The sequence below is a fragment of the Alosa sapidissima genome, chromosome 5, assembly GCF_018492685.1.
Source record: "Alosa sapidissima isolate fAloSap1 chromosome 5, fAloSap1.pri, whole genome shotgun sequence".
In the NCBI taxonomy this organism is placed as follows: Eukaryota; Metazoa; Chordata; class Actinopteri; order Clupeiformes; family Clupeidae; genus Alosa; species Alosa sapidissima.
Window position 1 is genome coordinate 34,863,867 of NC_055961.1, and position 21,113 is coordinate 34,884,979.

Genomic DNA, 21,113 nt, shown 5'->3' on the forward strand with positions numbered 1-21,113 from the left:
TAATGTCACAAAAATTACATTTTAAACAGATTCATCCGCCATTACTGATGTCATCCGCCATGTTTCTTAACTTTTCACAGCTGTTTCAGATATTGCCGCAAGGGGTTATGGGTCGGAGGGAGCATGAAAAGTGCATCGATGACCTCCACAAATGACCGTTATTTGGGAAATCTAAGATATCTTAGATGGCAGCAAAAGAAAAATTTCGGTTTCGAAACTCACTTGCTGCTTTGCTCCCCAGTTAGATATCTTAAAAGGCAGCAGTTTTACCCGTTTCGAACAGACCCCGTGGCTCAAAAAGGTGCTTCAGGGGCACTGAAAGGTTGAAATATGATTGGTTGTTGACCTCAAATATCAACAACCTTTCACAAAGCTGAAATTGAATGGTGGACTGTATCTTTAACTTTAATTTTCAGCTTTCTGGACACCCTTAATAAGATACGCAATCGGCACAATGATGTAGTGCCCACAGTGGCCCAGGGGGTGATCGAGTACAAGGATAAGTATGGCTTTGACCCCTTCATAAGCAGCAACGTACAGTACTTCCTGGATCGTTTCTATACCAACCGAATATCCTTCCGCATGCTTATTAACCAGCATAGTGGGTGAATTTTAACATACATTTTGTATTCTGTTTGCCAGCTATAAACACATGTGGGTTGCTGTGTATCTCCATCTAACCATCTAGAGTTAAAAGAGAATTCCAGCTATTTTTTATATAGATCTCTGTTTATCGAGGTAACTGAGTACTGTCGGTATGGTCTGTTATGTTCCCTCACAATGTTTTTGCGTTCCCTTTCAATCATTTCTGCATTCCCACTGAGTGATTTTGCGTTCCCTCCCAATAGTTTTGCATTCCCTTGGAAAAAAACTATTGCAAGGGAATGCAACATTATTGTGAGGGAATGCAAAAATATTGCGAGGGAACACAACAATATTGCAAGAAAACGCAATAGTATTGCAAGGGAACGTAAAACTATTGCTCTAAATAAATCCCCCTTCGCAAGCTCTGTATGATCTGGTCTTACTTCTTCTATGAATGTTGCTCATTGTGAAATCCATATAAAATTGATACTGTCAGTTTCCCCCCTTATGGAATGTACAACTTTTGACTAAACACTGACAACTATTGATTGGACACATTTGTATACCCTTACAATATAGTAGTGTTTATGGCATGCAATCAGAAATGAGCTCATTTGTCCTTGTTTAACCATTGTTGTTTAAAATGTGATATCCTATGGCAGCACTCCTCTTCGGTGATGCCACTGCCCATCCCAAACATATAGGAGGCATTGACCCTGCCTGCAACGTGCCTGAAGTGGTGAGAGGTAACTGTATTACACTGACAGTGTCTTGTGTGTGCTTGAGCAATAGGGCACGAGTTAGAGTGGGGCTGCGGAAGGATGCAGCCTACTCATGGCTGTGATTCGGCCATAGGCACAAGGCTGGAGGCCAAGTTTAAAGTTTAAAAATCAAGTTGAAAATGATATGATGCTGGTACAGAAAACATACCTACACATGCACTAATGGGATGTTAATATTTTACGTCCACATTACATTGCATACAGTTAATATTCTATTATGTAAGCGTGTATTCCCTTGGATCCTTATTCATGGCCTTGAACTTGCCAGATGCATACGACACAGCCAAGATGCTCTGTGAGCAATACTACATGATGGCGCCAGATCTTGTCATTCAGGAATTCAACAGTGAGTGTAAGGAATTGGATTTTCTGTTTTGCATTCATTGTATCTCTTCATTTGATGTTTTGGATCTCCTACATTCCTTACAACTCTCCAAACCTCAGTGCTGGACTCATAATGACCACTTCTGTGTCCCCTAGCTAAATCCAAAGAAAAGCCTATCCAGGTGGTGTATGTTCCCTCACATCTCTTCCACATGCTCTTTGAACTGTTTAAGGTATGATAAACCATTTACAACAAGAGACAACGCTACCTCTATTGATCTTGAATAGGCTGGTTCTTCTGTGTGTTGTCATGTTGTTTTGTGTGATGTACCTTGGTTGATGTGTTTGATTCTGTGGAAAGAATTCCATGAGAGCCACAGTGGAGTTGCATGAGGACAATGACAAAGGGCTTCCTCCAGTCACAGCTTTAGTGACCCTTGGAAAAGAGGACCTTTCAATAAAGGTTAGTACGTAGAAGGGAGAGGTTTTGAAGGGTTAGTGTTAATGATGCCACTTATTCAAATCATTTGACAATTTTAAATTTTTATGCAAATCCACAAGTAAAAGTCTATATGGCTACAGTCTCTCTCTCTCTCTCTCTCTCTCATTCTCTCTCAAGATCAGTGATATGGGTGGTGGAGTGCCTCTCAGGAAAATGGACAGGCTCTTTAACTACATGTATTCAACTGCACCTGCGCCGAGTCTGGACTCCTCACAGTCTGCAGTCCCTCTGGTAGCTAGATTTCATACTGACATGATTCATGATCATGATCTATGATCACAAGGTTGGGGACATTTCTGAATGTATAATTCTGACCTCCACCTCTGTGTTTGTGTGTGTGAATGATTGATGGAGAATGATTTTTTCTTTCAGTTGAATACACTTTTATTGTAATTATATTTTTTTAGGCAGGATTTGGCTATGGTTTGCCAATTTCCAGGCTGTATGCACGCTACTTCCAAGGAGACCTCAACTTATACTCAATGGAAGGAGTGGGGACTGATGCAGTCATTTACCTAAAGGTTTAAAATATCACATATTGTTTGTTACATATTATTAGAAGTGTTACAATACAACATATAATTTGTTTATGACTCAGTATCTAGTAGGCATAAAATGTTAGCATTGTATTTCTATCCTTACTGTTGGTTGTTTTTCTAATGGTCGTCTGTCCATTATTATGATGTAATTAATCCACAGGCCCTGTCAAGTGAGTCCTTTGAACGTCTTCCGGTCTTCAACAAGTCAGCCTGGCGGCACTACCAGACAGGCCCTGAAGCAGATGACTGGAGCAACCCGAGCAGTGACCCTCACAAGTACAAATCAAACTGATAAACTTTACCAGGCATAGAGATTGTGTTAGCATTTATTCATTTATTTATTTTTGTGATTGAAATGTGCACTGCCAGTTTGTTACACAAAGGGCTTGGAGGGCCGCATACGTCTCCATGGTGTCATATCCAGCAGAGTCCATAAAGAAGCTTGCTGAATGCAGGAACACAACTTAAGCTGTCTAAACAGAATGATGATCATAGAATGTAGCAATGAACTATATGCCTGCAACAACAGAAAAGAATGGAAATGTTTGTTTACTTATATTTGTTTACATACTATTTTACTGATGCTGGTGGAAGTACATCCTAGGCTTTTTTTGGTTTGTCTCACTTTTTTTCTTTCTTTTTTTGTGAACACAGCACACGTGGATGTAAAGGTGGAGATTTAAATCTGTTATGCCAAAGTTTTAGAGGCTTCATGAAGTTTACACTAATTTAACAATGGATGTGTCAGTCAAAAATATGGATATGTTACTGAGGTTGTTGTATTGCACTTTAAACATTCTTAGGCACATAAACTATTATGTTGAAATGTGTATGTGTTATATACAGTACACATCATGTGTATAGCGTTTAATATCTAATGCTGCTGTTGTGTTTTTCAGCACAATATGCAGTTTACATTATCTGCCTCCTTTGTGCTGTTTTTGATGCATGGATGTGGCCATTGACACGTGTATTACTTAGAACTGTATTAAACTCAGCAATTTAACTAATCTGGGGTTCATTTCTAGAGAGGGTTGTAGGCTCACTTCTGTCACAAACTTGGTAGTTAGAACTGTCGTTAATGGATTTGGTGTTTCTAGAAAGGGTAGTTCCAACGATCACATTGCAAAAAGTTTGGTGGTTGGAACGACAGATGGAGGAGTTATAGAAGTGTCGTTCATGGATATTTGTGATTGTCAACGTTTTGACTGCATTATTTGGATTAGATTGACGCTCCTGAACATCCTCCAACTGAGTATTTCACTTTTTATTATATTTTACATTTACAGTCATTCATCCTTAGTGCAGGGGTGTACGGATACTCTTGAAATAAGACAAACATCATCATTAGGATATTTGCAGTGTATAGGAGCAGTGTAGTAATATACTGTATACTGTATTTCAATAGAGACTGCATGAGATCCGTCTGAAACATTTTTGACAGTTTCTCTTTCAGTTCTGCATTCTCTTGTCATGGCTTCTGTCGTCATGGTGTTTCTCCATAGTACTTCCCGTTTATTAAAGGTTTTGGACAGCATGTGAAGCACCTACACCACCTCTCTTGCCAGTTTGGAGCATATTCATAAGACTGAAATTTGCTGATGCTGTCTCGTTGAGAACAGTAGCACTACTGCCTTCTGCTAACCATATCTCAGTACCAAAAATGTTAGATCTATCGAGCCTCACCCTCGTCTCGCAATATTATCCAAAGTGAAACCAAATTCCAGTATCTGCATTCTGAGTCAGATACACATGATTATTTGGGAGGAATCGAAAGATATGGTGACCCTCTGCATCATATCAGAGTACAGTACATTGGACCAGTACACAGTACATTGGACCATTGAGCAGACACACAGGCAGACCGACAGACCTGATTATAAAAGGCAGGTGCACCGAAAACGGCCAGCAGAAGAGAAAAGAAAACAACATGTGACAGTGCTTCTCTCTTACAAAGCTTTATTACTCACACCAAAGGGTCGAAATGTTACAATAGAAAATTCAAAGAATAAAGCCTAAAGCAGGACACACACTTTTCTTAAGTCACATAGGACATAGCAACTCACATGACCTCACGTAATTGCTCATGATGATGTGCTCATACAGCAGGCTACTTCTTGCTCACACTGCAAGCATGCACCAACAAAAAATTCTGACGTGCCGGAGCTGGATTGTCTAGGCTTTGTGAACCTGCTCAAACCGCAAATCAGATTAAAGGGGAATTCGGTCTGATTCTAAAGGTTGTTGGGCCAAAATAATGCAGTGTAAAATTAACACATATTAAAATAACATAATAATCAATGTGCACTGTACACTGTAGCTAACATATTGAGTTTTTCTCTTCTCATTTTGGTGTGAAAAAACAATCTAGCTTATATACATTTATTATGTAAGTAACTGAAAATGCATTATTTAAAAGAACAAGAAAAAACACACAAAATGGCCATATGACTGCAACGTCACCAACTGAATAAAAGAACCAAGCCAGCCAAACCAAAAAATGAAAATACCATCAAATGCAGCTCAGTTACAAATATGGTTATAGTTATATCGTGTTCTATACATAACATATACAGTAATGATCAATTACACACAAATAAGCTTATAGATTATCATCTTTCTCACCAAGCATGAAGGTAACAATATTTATATAATGTGTGTCTTTGCTCTACAGACAAACTACAATTTGTAAAAGTCAACACTCACCTGTAGCTGTAGATCTTCAGAGTGTCTCTGAAGGGCTGCCTCCTTGACTCGAGACTGATGCTTTTTATGCTACTGGGAGCCTGAGTCAGCAAAGCACGTGGTTCCAGTGTGAGGGACATTTTTATCTATCTAGTAATTTGTAATGACATTCTGTGTACTTGTATATCGGTACCGGTGTAGTTTTCCAAAAAAAATGAATTACATCCAGGACCAAAATTGCTTGCAAAAAAGCAATGGCTTCATTCACGGAATCCCCCACACCACCTTCCAGGACTGGAGGAAGGGCAAGTATGGCCACTTGCCCCACACCAACCGGGCCCTCATGCCGGAGGAGGAGGAGGCGTTGGTGGGCTACATTTTCTGGATGGCGGCCCACAGGTTCCCCATCACCCGCTCAGTGGCCTTGTTATTGGCCACTGAGATCTGCAAGGCGTCGGGACGGACTTCACCATTGGTGAACATGGAGAAGGGCCTGAGCAAGATGTGGTGGACTCGCTTCCGAGCTCGCCACCCCACCGTGGCCTCGCGGAGGCCTGATCCCCCTGGATAGGGAGAGGGTCCATGGGGCCACGGTGGCGCGGGTGGACGAGCTGTTCCACATCTGCCAGGCCCTTTACCAGCAGCATGGGTTCGGCGGGACCCCAGCCCAAATATACAACTGCGACGAGACGGGCTTTGGAGACAAGGGCCACTCCAGGCAGCGTGTCCTGTGCCGTAAAGGTCTACGCGCAGCAGGTGACCACCAGGGACCACTTTGCTACATTTACCTCAGTAAAAACATTAAAATCAGTGGTGGCATGGCGTTGTTCCACTACGGGGTAAACATTGTTGTATTGGGTAAAGCCTCAGACTTTGTCTTTCCATTATCCAGGCTCAATGACGAAGAACAAAACCAAAGTCATTCATGAAAAAAAAAATGCCCAAAACATTCTCCGAAGGCTTGAGGATGTGAGTGGGAATCTACCTAGCAGCTACAGATGATTTCAGAGAGAGGTGGCCTGCCTTGTTTTGTGAAGATTGGGTAAGTGAATCTGTAGACACTTATAATACACTATCCAGCATACAATTTTAATCCAATATTAAGATTAATTCAATACGTCCTATGTTAACATGAATCCTCTCAGTTGACTCATTTCATTTTGCATTTAACGGTTCCTGATATTTGGTTTTGTTGATGCAGATCATGCAGGAATTCAAGAATTATGCTGGAGCAGAGGTTCATGGTCAAACTTCACTACTATACTCCAAAACTCATCACCTTGATGAAGGCTAAAGGCGGAGCAGTGGGTAATAACCTAAGACCATTTGTGGACAAACTGACTCAGGTTTGTTGTGTTGTGTAACTTTTTTTATTATTAAGCTTATTATTTTGTAATTTTATTTTAGTCTTACCTCCCCTGCTACTTGTACTTGATGGCTTCAACACTCCATGTGCTCCTGTAACTATAAGGGTTTGTATTTTTGTTCTTGTTAATCTGTCCACAGAATCAAAGCATTGAGGAGAGACGTGAAGCAGTTGTCCGTGGCCTCATTTTGTATCTTGGAGAGAAAGAGGAGGACCTTTTCGAAGATTGCCAGGTAAGATGAGTAAAAATTATTTAGCATAATTTCCCAGCCTTCTGCTGAAGTATCAGATTTTGCCTCTCAATCAATATCGTATAACTCTGAAGCCTTTCTCTGCAAAATCACTGCTTGCTACTGCACAGTTAAAGCCAGTTTTAACAAAAGTGTTGGGACAGTTGTGCAAAGGCAGAGGCACACGATTTAACCCTCAATTTGACCCCAAGCAACGTTTAACATCATAAAATATATGGTTCACTTTTTTTTTTTTGCTTCATGTTTCATGACTTTTCCTCAATTGAAGGGTACAACAGAGTTAGCATGAAATTTGTACAATAATTTGTTTTCAATGTCCTGTACACATATTTTGTACATTGATGTTCCTTGGGGTCAGTTTGACCCCAGCTGTATGAAACATCGGATGCCTGAATATTTGACACATTATGGATATTATTATTTGAATAGTATGAGAACATATTGTTATTATCATTATTATGACCGCCGCGCAGCGAAGCGGCGGTCATATAGGTTTAGTCAGATTTTTTTTTTTTTTTTCTTTTTCTTTTTTTTTTTTTTTTTCTTTTTCGCATGCCCAAATTTCCGTCAATGATTCCCGGGACACTGAAAGACCGGGGTACACGAAACTTGGTGGACATGTAACCCCACATGGATAGCATGGAACCATCGTTTTTCGTTTTGATCTGTAGCCCCCCCGCTGAATTGGACCCCCCGAAAGGAGGGTAGGGCAGACACAGTTTTCTGTGAATATCTCGAAAACCGTAGGGTTTAGGAGGACCATTTTTTTTTTGTATGTTGATCTCAAGGGGCCATGTCAACCCATTCCATAACCACTCATTTCATGTATAGCGCCACCTAGTTAAACACAAAAAAGTAAAAATGAGGTGGTGTAATTGAAGGTATCTGTGACCTAACATAGTCAAAACTGCACGAAATTGGAAGTGTAGGATCATTATGACACCCTCTGTATGCACGCCAAGTTTTGTGGAATTCCGTTCATGGGGGGCCACACAATAAATTAATTTATGTTACTATACACCAACTGGCCTGTAGGTGGCCGGAGACAGTTTTCTGTGAATATCTCGAGAACCGTAGGGCCTAGGAGGTCCACCTTTTTTTGTATGTTGGTCTTAAGGGGGCATGTCAACCCATCCCATTACCACTTATTTCATGTATAGCGCCACCTAGTTAAAAATTAAAAAGCAAAAAATTAGGTGTTTTCATCTCAATATCTCTGGCTGACAAGGTCAAAACTGCACGAAATTAAAAGTGTAGGATCATTATGACACCCTCTGAATGCATGCCAAGTTTTGTGTACTTTCGTTCATGGGGGGCCTTACAATAAAATAATTTATGTGTACATTTAGTGACGTACACCAACAAGGATTCCCGGGACACTGAAATACCGGGGTACACAAAACTTGGTGAGCATGTACCCCCACATGGATAGCATGGAACCGTCATTTTTCGTTTTCATCTGCAGCCCCCCCGCTGGACTGGACCCCTCGAAAGGAGGGTAGGGCAGACACAGTTCTCTGTGAATCTTTTATGGTATGTTGGTCTCAAGGGCCCACATCAACCTGGCTCATAATCACTCATTTGTGATTTGCCCCCCCCCCCCCCCCTCCCGCCCCGGTCAAAAATGAAAATGCAATATTATTCTGCTTTAATCGCCCCTATCTTCAGTTAAGATGTTCAGAACTGCACCAAATTGTATGTGTATGATTGACCTGGCATTCTCTGGGGGTCTGGGGGTATGCCAAGTTTCGTAGAATTTCATCCATGGGGGGGGCTAAAAAAATTAGGTTATGTGTACATTTAGTGACTGTACACTCATTGGCCTGTAAATGGCGGTGCACACATATAAACATGCACACACACAGGCACCCACATACTATCGGTATTAGAACGGCCGATACATAATTACAAATTCAATAGGATCAAAAGAAAGCCAAAATATTCATCATCATCATCATGGCTGCATTTTCAGTATTGGCGATAAGTAGTCGTTTGTCCACTAGATGGCGCATCGTTGCAGTGAGACGTAATTTTTTTGGAAGTTAAAAGTGGGTTGAAAAAATAATGGACACTTCCTACAAGGACTGTAATTTACCGCAGCGAACATCTAATAAGGACAGGACGATGTTCACATGAAGTGTAAGTGAGGATGAAGTGAGGATGTTTATCGGACATGCTTGGTTTTTACTGCAGGTACGTTAATCTTGTAATATCAATAAGGACCTAGGTAATGTTACCGTTAGCGTTGGTTGAGTGATGGAGGCCCATTTGATTGATTGCATTTGTAGAAAACTATAAATGCGGTTATACCAAGCAAATTGATAGCAGCACTGTTTGTATCTTTAGACTGTCATTTATTGCACGTGCTACAAAATCATTCTGTGCAATGGAAGATTTACCAACGTTACACCGGTCTGATACAGTTTTGCCTATACATGCGTGAGACTGAGACGCCTGTTTATTTTGTTTTAAGTGCGTGCAGGGTGTGAGAGGGGAATCGATGTGCTTTGATTCCAGCTTGGTAGTTGTAGTCTGTGAAATTAAAAAGCACGTGTGTGTGAAGTATCCAAACAATGACACCTTCATTTCATTATGGCTGCTTTAGCAACACACCTTAAGCTACTGTGTAGTGGGTCCCATTTAGAAGTGGCTACTTCATTCGCGCTTTCCTTGACTCATGGAACTGCGTGAATGTTATTACAACTTTTCGCCACGATATGGCAGTTTAAGTCCGCTTGATACTGTAAGTCGTAAGCCATTGGTTTCCAAAGGAGATTTTATTTGTGTCGCCAGCATAGCCTATTGACAATTTATGTTGTAAATAGGCCTACCTTATAATCCTACCTGTAGCTTAGGGAAGCTAACCGCTTTCTATTAGGATCTAGTTTGTTAGTTACAGTTTTGTCATAACTCCCTAATGCATTTTTGCATTTAGAATAGCCAGAGCGTGTATATCTCAATCTGAAAATTAAACAATATCGGGTGCCTATGGACTAGGCTGGGTGAACCCAGCCTGATCTGCCCGCTATTTATTTTTTGATTTCTTAAAAGATTGAGCTTGGTCTGATGAAAGCCAGACTAGCCATGGACCTCAGTTACACAATGCAAGGGAACATGAATCAGCCTATATTTGCACGAACAATAACGGACAAAAGCTCTTCAACTTTGGCCCGTTAAAATGTGTATGAACAGTCTAGCGACGCATTTCATCAAGGCCCATTTGGACATGTCAGTTATTTGCACCACTGGTTAGATGTAAAACAGCATTTCGTTTCAGACTACTGTTACTTAATTTGTGCATTAACAATAACGTTTCAGACTACTGTTACTTAATTTGTGCATTGACAATAAAGTATTACATGAACTAAAGATGACTAAAATCTTATGTAGAAGAAGAAATATTCACAAAAAATCCATCCATCCAAAAATGACCTTTGTTTTTGATAGCTGTTGAAAACGGCATGGAACTGACAGAGATGTTTTTGTTTATAAATACATAAAAAATAAATAAATAAATAAATAACATTATGCTGATACCTTTTGCTTTTCCCAAATACAATGTAGCCTACAGGTGTAAGTGACCTTTCATCAATCCAGTTTCAATGGATGAACTGTGATGACCTGCCCTACTTGTGATTGTTTAGAGATTTTAAAGGTTTTATAACAATGCTACATCTTCTTTGGCTATTCTACAATCTATTCACCTTTTCAGCACAAGTAGGCTACTTTCTGTGCAGCCGCACACACACACTCAGGCATGCCAAACAAGCATACACAAAAGTTTCAAGAGTGGGGGATGGAGTAAAAGATGGAGACAAATTGAAGTGTGATTTATTTTCGCGGAATGGATGTACAGGACTGAGCGGCGGTCATATTTTGTACCGCTATGCGGTACATCTAGTTACATACACAAGTACATATTACATATAAGTCATTTTGTCAGGACTGTATAAGTCAAAAGGGGAAGCAACAGCAAGCCTTTGGGCTGCTGACACTGGATGGGCAATATTGCCAGCCAGGGTTCCAAGGTTCATAAAGGGGTGTGGGGGGGTGGGATTGTTTTGTAGGGCTTTTGATGTTGGTTATTACACTCTTGTTAAGTACCTGTCACAAAAAAACTGGGTAACAATATTAATTATAATCATTTTCTGAGGGTTTATTTAGCTGGGGTCAAATTGACCCCAAGGATAAAGAGTGTCGGTAAGATTTGAGGATAACACAAGGGTTAAAGGACAACAGCGTATTATGGATAGGCAGCTAAAGCTAACCTATTGAGGCATAGAGCATTTACAGTAGTTTTAGATTAGCCTCTGCCTGTTCGTAACTCGGCCTACTTGGCAAATGCGGCCATTCTTTTTCCTAGCTCATAGTGATCTTGAACAACAAAATCTTTAAAAGTCCTTAAGGCTGAAAGTCTTATGCTTATTATTTTTTTATTATTATTCTTGTAAATTGTATGCAGGACCACCTTCGCAGTGATGTCACTCAACACATCCTGAAAATTCTTGTGGTCCTGCAGAAGATCCAGTGGATGTAGCCATCCTCCTAGAAGGCAAGGAGATCTTGCATGGATGCGGGAATCCTGCGAAAGTGTGTGCTTTGGTCATGGGGGTAATTTATGCCCTGAATTGGCATATCCTAAAAGACTGCAGTACACTTTTGAGACATTTCAGAAAGTTTTCCTTGAACTAGATTTCCTGAAGCTGTCCCCCAAAATAGTGGGATTGAAATCCCAAATTACGTTAATACTTCCAGCTCACAGCTTCTAAATGAGCATTCTGTTATCTTTCTCTATTGAACAAGTTGTATTGTTAACATGATCTTAAATAAATATGTCACGTTTTGGGTCAGTTTACTCATTTTCCACCTCTCCCAGAGTTAAACACTTGAGTTGCCTTTCCTCTGTTCATCCAGCCGTTGTCTCAGTTTGACGGTAGTGTTTAGCTTCTGGATAGCATAGATCATTGTTGCCAACTAGCATCTTGCCCATGATGGATGCTAATGGGTGACATGCTAGAGCTACAAAGGATCCGATGATCTATGCTAACCAGAAGCTAAAAACACTAACAAACTGAGACAATGGCTGGATGAACTGAAGAAAGGTAAAACTCAACAGTGTAACTCTAGGGGAGGTGGAAAATTAGTAAATTGGCCCAAAAGGTGGCATATTCCTTTAATGTACATTTTGACTGCCCCTTTTGACTGCAAGTTTTATTTGTTTTATTTTATTATGATTATTTTGGCAGTATTAACTTTAATTTGCTGAAGATGACCTATTAAAAAATAAATGGTTAAGAATCTTATTGTAATTTGTGGTATTAACATTCATCACAGAGAATTAAGCAATATTTACGTAAGAAGTTAAGTAATATTTCATTAATAGTGATATTCCAATATGAATATAATTCATTAACATTTACTCAATATTTCTGATTGCTCATATATATATATATATATATATATATATATATATATATATATATATATATATATATATATATATATATATATATATATGTTAAGGTAAATTTTACTTGATTATCATAAGTAAGTTGCACTCAAGGTTACAACAACAAGGCTGAGTGCAAATTGTTACTAAGATTTTTTTAAGTAAATTCTATGAGTTATTTTTTCAGTGTTCTATTATTATTAATTGCAACATCTGAATCTCTTGAGTCTCAAGCTGTATAGCACAGTGATGTTAAAGTAACACGTATATTTCATGTAAACGTAATTTAAACAATTGCATTGGAATAAGTTGCTCAAATTGGGTCATCATGGCTTGAATTTAATAAACCGAAAGAGAAATGCAGAATCAATTTTAGACACTTAATTTATGTAAAACTGATGTGCACATTACAATTTAGTAAATACAATGGGTTATTGATTTCAAAGTAAAGGTAATATTGTCTAACCTTACTCTCGCCAGATGAATTTTGTTCCGCCTAGCTCCACTCACATCCATCTGGGATCGCTTCCATTGGGAGTGATTTCGGCACCAGATTTTATGGTAGAGCCAATCAGGACGCAGGGCGGGAGTTTCATAGATGTGACGTAGCGGAGAAGCGACTGTGAGACTGTTTTGCGGCTCGCATTGAGGAAGCAAGCGTCATCAGCGTCACGGGTTGGCTTCAATGTGAATGGTTGAAGTAGCACGTCAATAAAGAAGACAGACAAGTGGCTTATCCAATCCTATGCAAGGATTGTTGATATGGCCCAGCCTTCTGAAACACCTCTCCAATGGAGCGATCCCAGATGGATGAGTGGAGCTAGGCAGAACGAAATTCATCTGGCGAGAGTCAGGTTAAATATTGTCTCCTAATGCACTGTAAGTTTGTTGCGAGTCACTTCAGATAAATGTAAAAGTAAGTTTAAAAATGGTAAGATGTTTTTTCATACTGGGCAATAAACTCCTTCAGCTCTGTTAAGATTGTTTAATGGTCCACTCACAGCGGTTGGTAGTGTGTTTGTTGGTTTGACTTGTAAGGAAGTTACGTAACAGGCTATCCTACACAGACCAGGGTTGATAAGATATCAGGGATATCGGTCAGTGTTCTTCAATGATAGCATTCCTCACAGTCTTGGTCATTATAAGATGTAATTGAGGTTGAATATCTCAACAAGGATGGAAAAAATCTCAAGCAGAAGGAAATCTAAATCATGTATAATAGCAACATTACAAGATAATGTGTCATAAATCTCACACTGAGTTCTCTGACTGTTTACCGGTAACCTCTTTGCAAATTGCAACGCACATACACGTCATAATCTCAAAAACACAAGATGGTGTGGTGTGGCACATGGTAATACCATACTTCAATCATTAGTTGCTCTTCATTCCATTCATACTGTTCTGCTTTGTATTCTTTTATGTTTTTTATTCTTTATTCTTAAGTGAGTGTTGTACTTTGAGAGTATAGATTAACCGGAGTCAAATTCCTTGTTTTACGCAAACCTGGCCAATAAAGCTGATTCTGATTCTGATATAGTCCTAGAATGAAAAGCATTTTCTCATTGATGACATGTCTGAGATAATGTTGAAACTAAAAATGAACAGGTATGATGACTTTTACCAGCTTACCTTTACATGATAATTACATACTGTATATGAATTATATTACATTAAATAATAGTTAAAAATGTAAATATAAAGGAATTCAATATCCAATATCCAATATATCTGTCAAGTTTGTACATGCAGTACAGGAATAAATACATATGTGAGTTTTAGTTTTGAAGACACACGCACGCACCTAAGGAGCTACTGTTTCTGTGTGTGAATGTATTTGAGTCGGAGAGGCAAAGTGCATTTCATGTTATCTTTGTGCCAGTGCTTGTACATCACATGGTTATATGTGGTGCATGTGTATGTATGTATGTATGTATGTATGTATGTATGTATGTATGTATGTGTGTAGGTATGAATGTATGTATGTATCTATATGTGTGTGTGTGTGTGTGTACATAATGTCTGTCTGCTTGTATGGTGTGTGTGTGTGTGTATGTGTGTGTGTGTGTGCATGTAAAATGTGCCACATTTATTTCTCTTCCTCATCCCCCTCGCTGCCAGGGCTTCCAGGGCTTCCAGGGCTGCTGCGGCGTGCTTTCGGGGTGGGTGGAGGTGACCTGAAGCGCAGGAGGGGCCAGTGGGTCGGGGCAAAGGAGAGTGTTCCAGACCAATAGTTTTGCCTTCCCTTGCAAAATCAAAAGTATTGCGAGGTAGCACAAAATTATTGTGTGGGAATATAAAACTATTGAAAGGGAACACAAAACTTATTGCAAGGGGACCCAAAACTATTGCAAGGAAATGCCTAAATATTGCGACGGAGAAACAATATTGCGAGAGAACACAAAAGTATTGCAAGAAATTGATTGCTCTATTGCTCTAGATTGACAAATTGGACTTTAGTTACGTTTTTTAACCAATTTTCATCAGTTGACAAATTAACCTATCTAACTAGGTTGCACTAACGACTAACCAATGAGATTGTGTAATAAGTGTCCGTATAACATATTAGTCAAATGACTTTGATCTGACTTAGTTAAATGTTAACCAATTTTCATTAGTTGACAAATTAACCAATCTAACTAGGTTGTTTTAACCATTAGATCGTGTAATATGTGTCCGACTAACATATAGTCAAGTAGATTGGTTACATTTTCAACCAATTTTTCTCAGTTGACAAATTAACCAATCTTACTAGGTTGTTTTAACCATTAGATTATGTAATATGCGTCCGATTAACATATTAGTCAAGCAGATTGGTTACATTTTCAACCAATTTTTCTCAGTTAGTTTCTCAGAAAAATTAACCAATATAACTAGGCTTTATTAACCAACTAACTGATAACTACATAGTTTCTTGACAAATAACTCGGCTACTGCGGTGTAGGTCAAAGTCCGCCGCTCGCGGCATCCCCCTATTTTGTAAAATTTGATTTTTATTCCTCTGGGTGTTGCAATTGATATCAATGATTAATATGATTGCCCTCAGTAAAAAAGCACAAAAAAACAGGACGCAAACAGTTACAAACAGTCAGGTTCTTGGCTTCATAAGATGTCGCGTGCCATCGGGAACGCGATGACCAGCGGGCGGAATCGCGTAAAACTACGTGAGATCGGGAAAACGGCCGTAACGGCGGCCGGTACATCAGGCCAGATTCGAACCGGCGATGCAATTCTTAAAGTGCACAGCGCTGCCTTTTCTATGTGTGCCATGGAGACGCTGATTAATGCAGTGCCCATTATATACATGATTAGAGTCTCGTGACGCCGGCTACCAGGCGTGGGAACCTATTTTTGACCAGGGGTGCTGAATAACAAAAATAATGGATGTTCGACGATACCCCCCCCCCCATGCGGTGTGCGGGTGATAGCGAGAAGTTTTAGAAAAGTCCTGGGCAGCCACAAATTCCAATGTTCCGCGACAGCACTCCCGAGTCCACTGCGCCCACCCTTCACAAATTGGACTTTATCCCTAACCCCACCCTAACCCCACAGGAGCGCACTTGACATCATTAGCCTATTTCAGTATAGCTAAGGAAAATTACTTTTCTGATCGTCAAAACCACACCAGAGATGTTAGGCTTTAAATATAGGCTAGTAATCAGGCTGCAATGATCTCGCAAATAATTTCTGAATAGCCTAAAGTGTGTTGTCTCCACAGCAAGTATGTGTCCTAATAATTTCTATCTTAGCGACTAGGATAGTGAAATGATTTCACTAGCTATACATTTATTAATTTTGCAAAACTGTAAAACACAATTAAAGTTTCTTTCAGCTTATCCATGCTTTTTTTGAACGTGCAAATCGCATAGAATATGTAGGCCTATGTCAACCGTAGGCCTACACACTTGATCACTATCACATAGCTGAAACCACGCTACGGTTCTTACAGTAACTGACTCACGTTCACGTTGATCTCTATAACTGTTAATTTTTAGTAGCCTATATTCGAACCTATCCATAACCCTTTTTTGCTATTTGACTCATCATTTCACATACAAAAATATAAATAATGTCAGACAGGGAATTAGTAATTATTTAAAAATATATATATAATAATTTTTAAAAATCTATCTCCTGCCAGCAGGGGGTGCTGCAGCACCCTCAGCACCCCCTTTCTGCGCCCTTGCTAATGACTTTAGGTATTTTAAACAAGTCTACTGCTTAAAGATAAAACAAAACAAAAAGCATACAGGCTAATATACATAAGCATACATACAGGTGTAGTCACATACATTTAAACGCATAACCATGAGCAAACTGGCATAGTGTTGCCCTAATCTGATATAAACTCAACGGATTTGAGGATTTGACTGCGCAGCCAAACGTGTTGCTGCTTCACATCAAGCCTGATATACTTGAAATTACTGCATACTGCATATCAATGTAAATATACAGGTCACACAAGCACAAGTTTAAACTTCATGTAACTGTTAAGACTATATAAATATACAACACAACTACCTCTATTTTTTTTATATATATGTCCTATATTTCTATTTTGATACATACATGTTCTATATTTCAGTCTTGCACTTTAATTTAATGTTTATTGTCTATGGCTATGTCTATAGTATGTCTATGTCTGTATTTAAAGCATGTCTATGTCTGCATGGGAAAGTAAGAAACGAAATTTCAATTCTTTGTATGACCAGTGCATGTAAAGAAATTGACAATAAAAGCCGACTTGACTTGACTTGACTTGGATTTACACACAAACACATACATTACAGCACACACCCATACACATAAATATTCACCCACCTAAAACAAAACAAAAAGTGTACAGGCTAACACTAACCATAAGCAAACTGTTGCACAATCAGAGCACAAGTTGTACACACACACACCCACCACTCCCACACACATACATGTACATACTCACACGCATACCCTCATATGCACACTCATACACACACAGGTAAACACGTTCACATGCACTGCTGAGTTGTTCCTTGTTTTATAGGTTTAGTCAGATTTATTTATTTTATTTTATTTATTTATTTTTTTTTTTTGCATGCCCAAATTTCCGTCAATGATTCCCAGGACACTGAAAGACCGGGGTACACGAAACTTGGTGGGCATGTAACCCCACATGGATAGCATGGAACCATCGTTTTTCGTTTTGATCTGTAGCCCCCCCGCTGGACTGGACCCCCTGAAAGGAGGGTAGGGCAGACACAGTTTTCTGTGAATATCTCGAAAACCGTGGGGTTTAGGAGGACCATTTTTTTTTGTTTGTTGATCTCAAGGGGCCATGTCAACCCATTCCATAACCACTCATTTCATGTATAGCGCCACCTAGTTAAACACAAAAAAGTAAAAATGAGGTGTTGTAATTGAAGGTATCTGTGACCTAACATAGACAAAACTGCACGAAATTGGAAGTGTAGGATCATCATGACACCCTCTGTATGCACGCCAAGTTTTGTGGAATTCCGTTCATGGGGGGCCACACAATAAATTAATTTATGTTACTATACACCAACTGGCCTGTAGGTGGCCGGAGACAGTTTTCTGTGAATATCTCGAGAACCGTAGGGCCTAGGAGGTCCACCTTTTTTATGTATGTTGGTCTTAAGGGGGCATGTCAACCCATCCCATTACCACTTATTTCATGTATAGCGCCACCTAGTTAAAAATTAAAAAGCAAAACATTTGGTGTTTTCATCACAATATCTCTGGCTGACAAGGTAAAAACTGCACGAAATTAAAAGTGTAGGATCATTATGACACCCTCCGAATACATGCCAAGTTTTGTGTACTTTCGTTCATGGGGGGCCTTACAATAAAATAATTTATGTGTACATTTAGTGACGTACACCAACAAGGATTCCCGGGACACTGAAAGACCGGGGTACACGAAACTTGGTGGGCATGTACCCCCACATGGATAGCATGGAACCGTCATTTTTCGTTTTGATCTGTAGCCCCCCCGCTGGACTGGACCCCCCGAAAGGAGGGTAGGGCAGACACAGTTCTCTGTGAATATCTTGAGAACTGTAGGGCCTAGGATGACCATTTTTTCCGTATGTTTGCCTCCAGGGGTCATGTTAACCCATTTCATGTGCACACATGTGCACAAACAGATACACACACACACACACACACATACATTCACAGTAATCATACGTATGACACATACTCACACAGTAGACATATGTACGCTTGCATGTACAGGCACATACGCAGGCACACACACAAGCACGCACACACACACACACACACACACACACACACACTCACACACACACACATAACATAAACATAACACAAACAATCAAGAATTTCTCAGAATTATGAACAGGCAAGATGGAGGTGGGGTTGTATAAAATGAATTTTACATGTGAAATCTATGAACTAATCATGTTTTGGTACTTGTTGTCTAGCAGATACCAGTGAGAATTGAGTGTGGATAATGCAATTTAGTGAGACCTTTAGAATCATATAGGCCTTTCAGCGTGATTTCTTTTTGTGGAAATGTGCTGGACTGGGCGGCGGTCATATTTTGTACCGCTCTGCGGTACATCTAGTTGAAATAATGATCATGATCAGTTTGGCAGATATTCAGAACACTGCTCACATTACCACCAACACAATGGTAAACGTGGCTAAATTCAAGTCTATTAGCTGCAATAATCATGATTAGTTTCTGTATAAGTGCATTACATAGCACCAGTGATGGGCAAGCTACTTAGAAAATGAAGTGAGTAAGCTAAGCTACCAGCTACTCTACAGTATGTAACACTGATTCACCTGGAACGTTTTTACACGTTTTGGGATTGTCCTAGCCTGACGTTGTCATACTCAAGTTCTAGTCAAAATATGATACTGCTCCATTGGGACGTAATTATGGGGCGTGTTTCAACAGATACATGGGGGGAATGCCTCTGCACTCAATTGGATAGACCTAACCAATCAGAGCAATGAAACAGCTTACCGTGAGAACACGCACAATGGAGAAGTTTGCCTCGAACGTCGACGAAGATTTGTGGACGAGATGGCATACAACTACCCGATCCCGCCCCCCAGTCCAATGAAGCTCAGCGGAGACTGGAGCACAAACTGGGACATCTTCAGGGTTGAATTTGAAGATTACAGTTTGGCTGTGGATTTGGTAGAGGCAACTTCAGCAGTCCAAGCCGCCACTCTGAGGAGTCTAATGGGGCCAGAATGTCGCCATGTGTACAAGCACAACCTGCAATTAACAGAGGATGAGCACGGCAATGTAAAGACCGGTCTGGATAAATTAGGGGAGTATTAGTACTTTCAAACAGGCCAAGAACGTAATATATGAGCAATATGTTTTTGGCTGTTGCAAACAGGAGGATGGTGAGTCCATTGACAATTTTGTTACCCGTTTGAGGGAAAAGGCAGCAACCTGTGACTATCGGGGCTCTCAGGGACGAGTTGATTAGGGATAAAGTAGTACAGTGGTCCCCAAACTTTTTCTTCCGAGGGCCAGCTCACTATGCCTGGCTCTAAGAGAGGGCCAGAGACTCGGAGTATATTAGTAACCATAAATAGCTTAGTGCTGTGAACAACAGCAGTCTACCTTAGTTGAATATTCCATTACATTTAATCATAGGCTACTGCAATTTAACCATTGTTAGCTGTGTTTATATTGCAATCATGCCATATCAGTGTAAAATGTAGCTCAAATGAAATAATACTAATAAAAAATAGCATTTCCAAAAGTATTAGCAGGGAGTCCCAAAAGTGTATTTTATTCAAAATGTGTGAACTCTGAACTCTGTGTCTTTGCATACACAGCTCAAGTTGTGAACAAGCAATATCCTACAAATAATTTGAAGTTCTCAAACTATGAGAGTTTTATGAAGTGCTGGCAAAAACATCTGAAATGACCACTTTCACTCACCTGATGAGAACTTTGTGAATTTGTATGAACATTTGAACGAGTGAATAAAATATAGAAAAAAATATCCCAGCAAGTCCCAGAAATATGACTTGAATAGAAGTTAGTTAGTTATTAACAATTAATTGATAAACTTGTAGAATACTTTGAGCACTGATGCAGTCAGCATAGGCCTCTTACATTGTTTGCAGGTAGGTCTACATTTCATTCCGTTTTCGATGGCAAACGCGAAACAGCTCCAAAACAACCACCAGTGGACAAAAAGAGTATTACATGTGTACTGTTAAGACTCGCCATAGAGAATGAATGGGGGAAATTACGGAGGTTATAGTTTGACAATGTCGTACTCCCATGCGGGCAAGATGCTATATACCACAGACATGTTTTGGGGGGCCACCCAAACTTGGACACCCTGGGGGCGCAAGCGCTGGTTGAAGCTCCCCTTTGGTGTCTCTGTGGCTCCAGAAGTATACCAACGGAAGCAGCACAAGGTCCTGTTGGGGCTCAATGGAGTGGACCCCATAGCAGACGACATCCTTATTGTGGGCTGCGGGGATACAGATGAGGAGGCAGGGCGTGACCATGATGCTAATCTGGCTAGCTGGCCCTCATGGATAGATGTCGACAGGTCAAACTACGGCTCAGCATAAAGAAGCTCCAGTTTAAAGTATCAGAGGTTCGCTTTCACGGGCATATC

The 21,113-nt window shown here is 40.0% G+C and overlaps 1 protein-coding gene and 1 long non-coding RNA gene across 3 annotated transcripts in view; one reads left to right on the forward strand and one right to left on the reverse strand.

The window, feature by feature from the left end:
• The window catches only part of LOC121709048 (pyruvate dehydrogenase (acetyl-transferring) kinase isozyme 3, mitochondrial-like), a 16,807-nt gene extending 13,065 nt beyond the window's left edge, over window positions 1-3,742 (forward strand). The window contains exons 4-11 of one of the 2 annotated variants that reach the window (XM_042092079.1): window positions 417-601; window positions 1,248-1,331; window positions 1,636-1,719; window positions 1,848-1,924; window positions 2,053-2,154; window positions 2,311-2,424; window positions 2,601-2,714; window positions 2,893-3,742. In XM_042092079.1, the coding sequence (XP_041948013.1) occupies window positions 417-601; window positions 1,248-1,331; window positions 1,636-1,719; window positions 1,848-1,924; window positions 2,053-2,154; window positions 2,311-2,424; window positions 2,601-2,714; window positions 2,893-3,024 (892 nt within the window). In that variant the 3' untranslated portion in view covers window positions 3,025-3,742. The remainder of the gene's footprint in view (window positions 1-416; window positions 602-1,247; window positions 1,332-1,635; window positions 1,720-1,847; window positions 1,925-2,052; window positions 2,155-2,310; window positions 2,425-2,600; window positions 2,715-2,892) is intronic. The other variant, XM_042092081.1, reaches the window with a different exon arrangement.
• On the reverse strand, window positions 2,249-16,831 carry LOC121709051. Its single transcript, XR_006031829.1, has 3 exons — window positions 16,734-16,831; window positions 9,232-9,237; window positions 2,249-2,259 (listed from the first exon to the last, which is right to left on the reverse strand). It is a non-coding gene; the product is annotated as an uncharacterized LOC121709051 (long non-coding RNA).
• Between the last annotated feature and the right edge of the window lie 4,282 nt (window positions 16,832-21,113).